General features: G+C 37.6%; 2 protein-coding genes across 2 annotated transcripts; one reads left to right on the top strand and one right to left on the bottom strand.

Annotated features, from left to right (window-relative positions):
* The first annotated feature begins 310 nt into the window (after positions 1 to 310).
* LOC132907570 (protein scarlet-like) lies at positions 311 to 4635 on the top strand. The gene is given in 14 exon segments (XM_060960804.1): positions 311 to 1146; positions 1223 to 1271; positions 1709 to 1758; positions 1832 to 1971; positions 2039 to 2209; positions 2399 to 2637; positions 2693 to 2882; positions 2966 to 3003; positions 3095 to 3203; positions 3333 to 3627; positions 3630 to 3779; positions 3877 to 3982; positions 4129 to 4229; positions 4346 to 4635. Coding segments are annotated over 14 exon segments (1977 nt in total). The 5' UTR covers positions 311 to 983; the 3' UTR covers positions 4522 to 4635.
* Positions 4442 to 11068, bottom strand: LOC132907561 (mutS protein homolog 4-like). The gene is made up of 14 exons (XM_060960785.1): positions 10999 to 11068; positions 10761 to 10909; positions 9996 to 10189; positions 8927 to 9048; positions 8632 to 8849; positions 8342 to 8539; positions 8072 to 8258; positions 7830 to 7969; positions 7632 to 7735; positions 7304 to 7523; positions 6995 to 7210; positions 6706 to 6914; positions 6382 to 6571; positions 4442 to 6266 (listed from the first exon to the last, which is right to left on the bottom strand). Exons 2-14 carry the CDS (start codon positions 10866 to 10868, stop codon positions 5406 to 5408), a joined length of 2967 nt encoding a protein of 988 aa, XP_060816768.1. The 5' UTR covers positions 10869 to 10909; positions 10999 to 11068; the 3' UTR covers positions 4442 to 5405.
* Between the last annotated feature and the right edge of the window lie 362 nt (positions 11069 to 11430).

The following is an 11430-nucleotide window of genomic DNA, read 5'->3' on the forward strand; positions in this document are numbered from 1 at the left end:
GTATACGTAAGAACGAAATAGCAAAGAAACGTAGTACATACGGATATATCTGTTCGATAATACACGTTAGAACATTCTTATACTGAAGGGTATGTTCTGCTTTAAATCTTGAAAATTCACAGACAAGCTTATTCCGCGATACTTTCAGTTCTATCGAACTCAAAGCTATCGGAGCTTCGTGGTAGCAAATTTCTGCACGATATCGTGAGTTAATTTTTCTTTGACTTTTAACTTCTTCCAACATCTCGCTGAACGTTTCGATTTTTCTAATTACCGACGAACATCGCGATAGAACGTAACGGAAAGACGTACTTAATTATTGCAAAGATCGAATGAAACTCTTCTCATAGTGATCGTATGTAGGAAATACTATCAGAAAGGGTACCGTGAACGAGGAATTCTTACGGCTTCTACGAGACACGTATAAGGTTTCCATCTTCGATTACTGTAATACGTCTAATCTGGTTTCGACCCCCCTTAATCACCTTCTATTTTGTATTTCCTTACAACTGGTACAAGTTGCAATTTAGTAGTTGTCTCAGCAATTACATGGTATATTTTTCGTTTATTTTTAGCTGAAAAAACGCATGACTAATAGAAACGACTTTTCTTCGAGTGATTGCTCGTTCTTACTAAGCGAATAAGATATATATCGTAAGATTCACAGTGAGAACCTCCGGTATTTTTATTATATATTAATGAAATAATTATCAAACAATAAGAATAATGGAAAAACCATGCAGATTACGCATATGTATACGAACGTTCCAAGGTTTTATTCAGCCTAAAGAATAGGGAAAAGCAAAACAGGTACGGGTCGAGTGGGAAGGCAAGAGCTATCGCGTAGCTGCGGGTTCAGTAACAATCTTATTTGTGGAGTAACTCGGTTCAATCGGCTGCCTGGTTGGTGGGTCGTTGGTGTTTTCAATAAAACGGTATAATCGGTAGAAGATAATTAGGATCAAGATTTCTGATCGATCACGATGTACGTTTTGAAAGAAAATCAGTGGTTTTCCAAAACTCAAGCTCATCTTATGGAAGAGGATACGGTTTGCTCGCGAGGTGTGACGCTTACCTGGAGAGATCTTTCTGTATACGCAATGAATCGCGGACGAAAAAACATGTGCAAGCAATTAATCAATAATGGTGTGTAATCGTGGCTCTTATCGAACTTATTTTTTTATTTCTAACAGCTATGATCGACGATATTTCCCGATTTCAGTGAAGGGCGCGGCCAAACCTGGCGATCTAACAGCGATAATTGGTGCAAGGTAGTATTCTATTCGAAAATTTGTAACAAATATCATCGAAATATAAATTATACGCGTAAATTTCTATTCTTTCTTCCTTCTATTTTCCTTTCTTTCTTTTCGAAGAAAGCGAGTTACGAGCTTATCGTCTCCGAAATTGTCTCTGAATCGTCTTTGAAAAAGCCTGTATTATTTCTGACGATTTGGAACGACTTCCATCGGAAATGTATATTCTTTAGTTATCACGGTACACTTGGAGTATCACTTTGAATCAATAGAATAGATCAAAGTATCTTCTTTTTTTTTTTTTTTTTGACGATTTTAATAGAGTTAAATAAATCAAAATTTCTTTCCCTGTCGTATGTTAACATCTTTTGTTATCCTCATAATTTGCGACAATTAAGCTTCAACGTCTTAAATACTTCTCGTACTTGTTTGAAACTTTTGTTTTAATTCAGCGGTGCTGGCAAAAGTTCATTGATGGCAGCGCTGGCTTTTCGCACCGGACGTAAGTCCTTCCTCTTTCCTCTTTTTCCTCCATACCGATACGATATTTTACCTTAGTTTCCGATTATTTACAGCCGAACTTTTAATCCACGGTGATATACGAGCAAATGGAACGCCAGTCGATTCTTCTTACATGATGCATAACAGTGGTTATATGCATCAAGAGGATATATTTGTCGCAACGATGACAGTGATCGAATATCTTTGGTTCATGGTAGGTATACGATGCAGTACACACTTTTTGCCAAATTTGCCCGCAATTCTCTATCATTTTCACGCAGGCTCGAATGAAACTCGACGGACGTGTGCAAGTATCAGACATCCGAAGAAAAATTGACGGTTTATTGAGAGACGTTGGTTTAACCAGCAGGCGCGATGTACGAATTGGTAGTGACACCAACGACAAAGTATTATCTGGCGGTGAAAAAAAGAGGTTGTCCTTTGCCACGGAAGTACGATACAATCATCCCCTTTGTATGATATTTTATCTTCTTGCCTCGCTTTCAAACTTCCTTGATTATCGATTGTCTTTGAACGTTCACTCGTTTTGCACACTTTTCGCTGCTTTTTCTCTTTTCCTTTGTATCTTCGTCGATTATCGTCGTTTCCGACGACGCAACATACCGACGCATTTTATTTAGTTGTTAACAGATCCGAAAATATTGTTCCTGGACGAACCAACGACCGGGCAAGACTCGCATTCGGCAAATTGTTTGATATCTCAACTGAAATCGTTCGCAGCTAAAGGACGAACAGTGTTGTGCACCATACATCAACCGAGTTCCACTATATTCAGTTGGTTCGATCGAATAATATTAATTGCCGAGGGTCGAGTTGCGTTTGCAGGTGGAATCGACCAGGCAGTGGAATTTTTTGCAAGGTACGTTTCTGTAATGTGAAACGATATTTTTCCATTAAACTGATTCATTTTTCAGTCAGGGATACGAGTGTCCGCGGAAATACAATCCAGCAGACTTCCTAATAGCGATCGTGGCTACGGGCTCGAAGAACGAGGATGGTGAAGAAATAGCTCACGAGATATGCGATGTTTTCTCAACTAGCAAAGCGTACAACGAAATCGATCGTATATTAGAAAAGCAGATGCGATCGATGCATTCTCTGAATGTAAGCGATCATCTTTCTCCTTCTCTTTTAGTCCGTGTAATAATAAGACACGAAGTAACAATCTCTTTGTATTATTACTTCAGTCTAGATCGCAATTACTTCCCGACGACAAATTTATTACGTGAGTATTTGAGAAAATTTCAAGTATCTACTGATCGCTGTTTAACACCGTTGTTTATTATATTATATTATATTATGACTATTTAATATAGAAGAAAAGAAGTACGATATTGTTCCCGGCTTTACTGGTTGATTTATCGACACTTTTTGCAAGTTTTGAGAGATCCATCCGTACAAATTATTCGAATACTTCAGAAAGTGGTAAGTGATTTTACATGCGAAAACCATAGCGAAATATTTGAAAAGATAAAGGAGAATTCAGTACCGAATAGCATAGCGTGTACAGTCACAATGAGTTGATAATTAAAGCAAAGGTAACAAATTGAACAGAGTGTGGCAACGATCGCCGGTTTGTGCTTCGTGGGTGCTGTAAATTTTGATCAGCTTGGAATTCAAGCTACGCAAGGCGTCATTTTCATCTTGGTGTCTGAGAACGCATTTTTTCCAATGTACGCTACGTTAGCCCTGATACCGCAGGAGCTACCGCTTCTTCGAAGAGAGTACCGAGCTGGGATGTATCCGGTTTATCTGTACTATGCTGCGCGTATACTTTCTTTGGCAAGTAAAGAATCATTAGTAATTCTCTCGCACAGTCTTGTACTAAAGGGAAATTATTTAAAAACTAAATGCATGAATTCCAGATACCTGGTTTAATAATAGAGCCGCTATTATTTGCAACGATCATATATTGGTTAGCTGGATTGCGAGATAACGTCGAAACTTTTGGGTTCACGTTACTTGTGCTCCTACTTACTATAAACGTATCGACTGCGTGCGGTAAAGCAATTTATCTATACGATAAAACTAAAAGTTGGACATTTTAAAAGAGAATCTAAGGGGAGACTTAAGCGGTATTAACGGAAACTTGTTTCAGGATGTTTCTTTTCAACGGCATTTGAGAGCGTACCGTTAGCGATGGCTTATTTAATACCGTTCGACTATATTCTTATGATTACTATGGGTCCTTTTCTCAAATTAGGGTACTTTTAATTACGGCTTATATTCTAGCTCTAGGTGGTAAGAAAAGATAGCGAGGAAAAAGAAACAGCGCCTTTCTGTGTGCATGTGCTTGCGTGCAAAAATTAATTAATTGGACATGTGTCGGTTAACGTTTAACTTATTCCAGATCGTTACCGTTATACATTCAATGGATCAAATACATTTCTTGGTTGCTACACTCCAGCGAAGCACTTTCCATTTTACAATGGAACGGTGTGCATAATATATGTAAGCTTCACTTTGCTAATTTATATAGAGGCTAATACATATGGCTATTATTGGTACTATGCTATAAAATGTATGCCAGATGGTAACATTCGACCGTTCTTTTTCTAAATCTCCAGCTTGTGAAACAACTGATCCTGAATTACCTTGCATCACCGAAGGAATCGACGTGCTACATCGTTACGACTTTGATGAAACTAATTTTTGGATGGACATGCTGTCGATGGTAGTTATTTATCTCGTCTTTCACATCCTTGCCTGCGTGTGTCTATGGAATCGTTGTAGATGCAAATGAGAAAGTACTCGTGATATCATGACGTTAATTACCATGCTGACTTCTTTGTATTCGTTTAAAATATATTCGTGTATTAAATAATAGTAAGAATAAAATATGGTTTTAAAATTCAAAGTGGAAAAACAGCGATGTCGAGAGAAATTGCATGCTATTTCAGTAATAATGTATGTATATTCAGTAAGTATGTATAATATGTGTTTGTAAAGGTTTGAGGATTATGTTCCATGTTTCTACCTCTGTGTATCTATCGCATAATTTATCTCAAGTTACATACATCTCAAGTAATACATACACACCGGTAGTGTGACACTACTATTTAATATCCATTTGTCAACTAGATATGTAATAATTTGACGGTAAGAGGAAAGAATAAACAGGTGGGAAAAGGAATGGAGGAGAAGAAAAGAAAAAAGAATGCTACAAAAGGATGTGGAAGGTTTGAGTAGCGAAGGAAGAAGGTGAAAGAGGAAAAGGAAGCGTGAGAGGGTGGAAAAATGGACGTAAATAAATAAAGAAGCTTAAAAGAGAGGAAGAAATGGGAAATAAACCTGACGGTAAGAAGAAAAAGTGAATGGCTATGTTTCGAATGTAAAAGCAAATAATTTTGCGAATATAAAGAGTGAGAAAATGGGATAAGAGTAAAGGAAAAAATGAGACAAATGTGTGAATCCTAGTGCTTTTAATCATTTAGTCTATAGTCATATTTGAGCTGACATTGGACTAATACGTTTTATAGCGCTATTTCTAAAAGAAAACTAGAGAAAAATAAGGGACTATACATAAAGTAAAATGAAATTAATAACATCGCTTACTATGATATTACGAATGCACTTCTAACGTGTAGCAAAGAAAATAAGATAAACGATAACTTTGGACCTAGCCACTTAAGTTCCGTTAATCGTCAATTGACTTGAATTTGTAAGAACCGAGGCGCAAGAAACATCGGGTAGTTCGAAATCATCATCCGAGAGACAACATTCGAACAATTGTGACGTTGATTTTTCGATCATTGACATCGATACCGATGATAACTCGTTCGATGGAATAAACGATGGAGATGGAATAGTTTTATCGATAATAGGACCTGTAGAAGCACAGGCTTCCAGAAACTGTTTATGAAATTTTACATAATCCGACGATAACGAAATTTTATCAGATTTGTTCGAAATATTCTCAGTTGGTACTAAATAAGAAGATGTAGGATCGATCGAATTGAACGAGTGATTCGATGACATGTAATACTGATTATGTTTCATGCTGGACGAATCATTCTCAAAATTAAGAGTTTCACTTTGTATCTGATGTGCCTTCGTTGAGATATCGGTACCTGCGCTATTAGATAAGACAAGAGGAATCTCTTTCGACCTGGTATTTGTACAAATTGTAGTTTCATAGGTATCGTGTCGTTCCGTTTCATTACAATTTTTTCCAGAATATATGATATTCGTTCTGTTGGATACGATATCTTCTACGTATTCATTTTCATTGTTTTTCTGTGTGTCGATATCCTTTTCATTGCTTTTCTGTGTGTTGATTTCATTTTCATTTGTCGTTTTCTTTTCTTCTTGTACAGTAATCTTGTCTTTGTAATCTTGATGTTTCCAAAGATTTACGAAGCGCCGGATAATTGAGATCACTTGCTCCTGATGAAACTTTTCAGTCTCTAAAAGCTCGTACAACCTAACTAGAATGCTATAACATGTTTTTCCCCATACGTTCGATTTCGCTGTGACTTGATCCGTAACCTACCAGAAATAATCATACGTTTGCACGATAGGAACAATAATAATAGAGAGGAGAGAGAGAGAGAAAGTAATAGTAATAGGAACAATACGATAGGAATTAACAGACGATAAATACCACTCGTTCGGAACCATATCTTCGTGCCTTTTCCGTAACTGCCTTTGGCAAACCAGATAATTCAGCTAGAAGGATGCCATAATCGTCAGAATATGCCGCCACACCGGATTTTAATCGATGAGTATAGGTTAATCGGTGGGAGTAATTATCAGTTTCCTGTCCTCGAGCGTTTGTCGTTTCAAAATGTAGACTGAAATATGATAATTTAAGATGCTATTTTACGAAAAAGTCGAAGAAAGATAATTACATATTTCTAGAGTAAGTAAGTAAAGTATGAGAGAGAGAGATTTATCGATACTAAATCCACATGGGAAAGAACCATACTTTGTCACATTATAGTATAGATCTGCCAATTTCGTTAGATAAGAAAAATGAGTCGCAGCAAAAATAAAAGCAGTTGTATTCAGAAGCTTTTCGCATATGGCCCAAGCGATTGAAGCGCCTTCTTCGATAGCTGTACCCTTACATAACTCGTCCAAAATGATGAGCGATCTTGACGTGACACAACGTAAAATATACTGAGCTTCTTTCATCTACGTGATAAAAAATTGATAGTTTAGTGCAATTAGAAAAAGTATATACACGCATTCGACATTGAAGTAGTACTATTTACTTCGAGAGCAAACGTGGAAGCGTTGCATTCGATATCATCGCGGATGGCTATCTTACAGAATATGAGGTCTGTAATGCGAAACATCGCTTTCTTGGCTGGTACGAAACAACCAATTTGTGCCATTATATGCAACAAAACAATTTGTTTAAGATAAGTCGACTTGCCACTCATATTAGGTCCAGAAATTACATACAGATTTCGTGGTATCGATGCATTCTGCAACATGAAAGGGAATAAGAAAGGTAATCATAAGGTAGACATTTCTAGTAATCGGTACATGTGTATGTATATCGAAGTAAAAGAAATTACAACGTCGTTAGGTATGGGACCATCCAGACTAAAAACATCCATTATTGGATGTCTTGATTCGACTAATTCCAATTTGGATCCAAACAACGGCCTCGTATACGTCTGAAGAGAACTGACTTGAGCAATGGATGTTATCAGGTCCAGCTCTGCGACATCTGCATTCAATTGGAACATGCTACCAATGTATTCTCGAATATTTTGCAGCAAGTTACCGAGAAGTCTGTTTATAGAAAAATAATGTATTTTATGACGCATATATAACGCATTGAAAATTCATCGCAGATTAACTAAAAATGTAAAAATTCTTCTTCGATCGTTCTATACTTACACGTTACTCATTAAATGCAATTCCTCACATGCAATTGTACATTGTTGACTCAATGTTACAAGCGCGTTGGTAGTCATCGTATACGTTCGTTTATTCTTCCGTACCTAAGTGTTGCATCATCCGATTATATTCTCATTATATTATATGTTATCGTTCAAAACTGCTATGTAATAACAATACTTGAAAATATATATCTACCTCTATGAATTCGGATGGCAGATCAAAGTTTTCAGTATTTAAATTTCGCGGCAATATCGCTTGAATATGATAGCCCAGAGAAGCGTTACAGTTTAGAGACAAAGTTAATTTGTGCTTGGATGCCAAATTTTCCACCATAGCTACCGGAAGAAAAGGACCACGAGTGGGTCATTTTACATATAAAGGTCTCTTATTTCTTTTCTTTTTTTTTTTAGGATGTGAATATAATTTTATTTACTAACTTTTCATGTCGTCGATTAATTCGCAATAGGTTTGTCGAGCGACATCCAACAGATCGCTAATTCCAGCTTTGATAGCAAAGCAACGTTGCATATTCGAAGATGTGTATCCAGTTACCGATCTCGCATCTGGATGTATAGTTTCGACGATCTTTTCTCGCATTAACCGAAATTCGACTCTTTCCAGTTTCTAAAGGATAATAAAAAAATAGAGAGGATAACAACGATACACGTACGTACGATGATAAGAGAGGGTGAGAAATTTGGACGAACCTTTTGAATTCTGCGCAAGAGATCACTCTCACCAGCTAATAATATCTTCCCCAGTTCGGGTATGACGTCTAATAAATTTTTCAATAACAAAACGTAATTTAAATTGTGCTCTGCATTTTGCACGCTGTTTTCGTGCATAACTGGCATCGTCGATAAGGCGAGAAGTCTATCAGCGCCATAAAGTCGTCGTATGATGGGCTACAAGTTTCAAAATGAAAGAAGAAACTGAAGCTGAATAGCAGCACGATATGATAAAATCGAATATCTGAAAGAAATAATAAAATTTGAACCTGGATTAGCGCACGTAACGAAGAGTTGGACACCAGTTCGGTAACGGCGGCTTGTCGTTCGAGAATCACGCATTCTTCACAAGGGGGTTGAAGGATGTTCGAGCGTAAAAGTTTCCTACCCATTGGGGTTAAACAACGATCCAGGCTACCTAATAAACTGATATTTCGTCGACCACATTGCGACTGGACTAACTCTAAGCTTTGAGCGCTTTCCAAATCTACGAGTATGGAGTCAGTAATATTTTCTATTATATCTTCTACAACTAGTTCTTTCTATCGATACAATCACCATTACCTATCATAGTAGCGTTCGGTGATCCTTGAAACTCAATTTTCATCGATTTTGGAGTGTAAACAACACGTTGAGTGTATTCGACGTATTTCACTAGTGCTGCAGCCGCGGCTAATGCGTAATATCTGTAATCATGCATCAACGTATATTCGACTTTGAAAACATTAAGACCACGCGTTACGTCGCCTGAGATGGTCCGTGCGACGTCCCTCGCGGTCTGGCCGCCAAGGCCTACACCTCGTTACACTGACCCGCGATAAACCCAAGGAACCACCGTAAACCGAATCTTTTTAGCTTAATTTCTATTCATATAAGTATTTTCGGTTTATGGATGGTCCTCTAAACGGTCCTTAGGTTTGTCGCACGCTCTTACTAATTACGGGGAAAGCGGATGTTTGCCCAGCGAAATAGCTGGTTTTTCCCAGGAACAAGGACACCCATGAACCGCATCCGCAGGAGACTTTCTCCTCGTATTTTATTTATTAACATTGGCTATAACCAATGGGCATCGCGGATCGTTACCCTCGCTTTTCTACCGAAAAGTGTGAACAACGAATCCGCGTTCTTAGTTCAAAAAGGGCACACCCACACCGAGCTTTCCTCCTTAATAGTACGAGACGGGTCTGTTGCTGTTCTATCGATCCTCGGGCGGTCAATTCTACGGATCTTCAAATCGTCTCTTCGTATCTTCGGGTCAACCAACTACTGTACTTTCCGACACGACGAAGTCAAACCATTCCTGTCTACGCAACAAGTATTGTAAGCTGGTGTAAATATATACATATTATATAACTGTAGACTAGAGTTGTATTCCAAAACAAACACCCTTATTATCCCACAAGAAATAAGGGGATCGTCCTGCTCGTGGTGTCGATTATTATAATCGTAACGGGAATTTACGACTCCCGTTGACGCGCTTCAACGCGACCGCGTCTCCCCGCGACTGGACGAAAAAAACACCACGTATCAGATTTATATTGTCGTTATTACGCTTTTTGTTATACGTTATTAGATGCGTAAAAAAGAATGGAGGACGATACATATATTATTATCCACTGAAAGTAACGTTTACTTTTGTTTAACGAATAATTCCACCGAGGAGTATTCGGGGTTGCAAAGTGATTTGATTCGTTCCAGTCCGACTGTGTCATTAAAGTGTACACGAGATATTGCCGTTAGCTCTACTTCAGGAAATTTCTCCATTATGGAATTGTAAAGGGCGCTTTTCCCCGTGGTACGTTCGCATATCGTGTCTGGCATCAAAACCTACGATATTCAAACCGCAATTATCATTGACATAAAAGATATAACTTAGAAAAAACGAAGCTGGCACCCCGCTGGGGGTAGCCACCCACATGCTATATTTATTTTTATTTTATTTTATTTTTTTTCTTCACCAATAAGATATAACACTTTACCAAATGTCCATAAGGACAAATTGTAAAATAACCAAAATAAAATAAAAAAAAAAATTATTATTGGTTTGCCCTTGAACAGAGTCAATTACACATAGTATTTCGTTCAAAGAATCAATTCAATTAATTTTAGCTCTGAAGCTTTTTTAAATCTAATACGGTGATAGATGGAAATATGTATGTTCAATATTTTTTTTTTTTATTTTATTTTGGTTATTTTACAATTTGTCCTTATGGACATTTGGTAAAGTGTTATATCTTGTTGGTGAAGAAAAAAAAATAAAAATAAAAAATAAATATAGCATGTGGGCGGCTACCCCTAGCGGGGTGCCAGCTTCGTTTTTTCTAAGTTATATCTTTTATGAGGTCTATTGGGTGTTTGTATGTTCAATATGGAGATATATATATTCGAAAGCACTTACTTCCACTGGATCGAATAAATACAATTTGCTTAACGCGTTGATATATGTCTGGGCATCACTGATCTGACAAAGAATCAAATGTGGACATCGGATATTCAACGCGGCCATCCCTACTTCCGATCTCGCATCACCTCGGCCGGTTGTTATGGCTGTTCGATCGAATCAAATTATACTTAATCATCTATATGTACAATTATCCGGAAAGCGAATAAAGAGAAAAAGAAGAGAAAGAACTAACCGAGAATTGTACCACCGGAAGCAGACTCAAGCAAGCTCGAACTAGGACCCGTGGTAGTTTTTGTTGCAGATCTAATGGCCGAACAAGACATTATCGATAAGGAACAGCGTATGTGATCATATGATCATGAACCGTTCGAATTGTTTCATTCGAGGCTTACCTGGAAACGCCATAACGCGATGTACTGGTTAATAAAGAAGATGGCACTGGAGCATTACGAAATTTCGGACTTTTGGAATAGCTGTTCGAAGTGGTAGCTGTTGATTTCCAATTGGTTCTCCTTCGCTTTGTCTTCATGTCAAATTTCATATCTGCAAGGATATACGTACATATCGGAAAGAAAAATGGAAGAAAAATGAAAAAGAGGAAAGGATCGATAAAAAATAGTGCGAAAAATGATTGGTTATATCGGAGAGGAAATTCCTCTCTGGT

This window comes from Bombus pascuorum, chromosome 5, assembly GCF_905332965.1.
Source record: "Bombus pascuorum chromosome 5, iyBomPasc1.1, whole genome shotgun sequence".
Classification (NCBI taxonomy): Eukaryota; Metazoa; Arthropoda; class Insecta; order Hymenoptera; family Apidae; genus Bombus; species Bombus pascuorum.

What these genes read in the sequence shown, in the direction of transcription:
- LOC132907561 (XM_060960785.1), bottom strand. Translation starts at nt 10,868, where the DNA reads ATGGCCGCGTTGAATATCCGATGTCCACATTTGATTCTTTGTCAGATC. An exon ending in ACCGAACGCTACTATGATAG is followed by an intron (nt 8,850 to 8,926) that starts GTAATGGTGATT and finishes CCATACTCGTAG; the next exon opens with ATTTGGAAAGCGCTCAAAGC. An exon ending in TTGCATTTAATGAGTAACGT is followed by an intron (nt 7,524 to 7,631) that starts GTAAGTATAGAA and finishes TTCTATAAACAG; the next exon opens with ACTTCTCGGTAACTTGCTGC.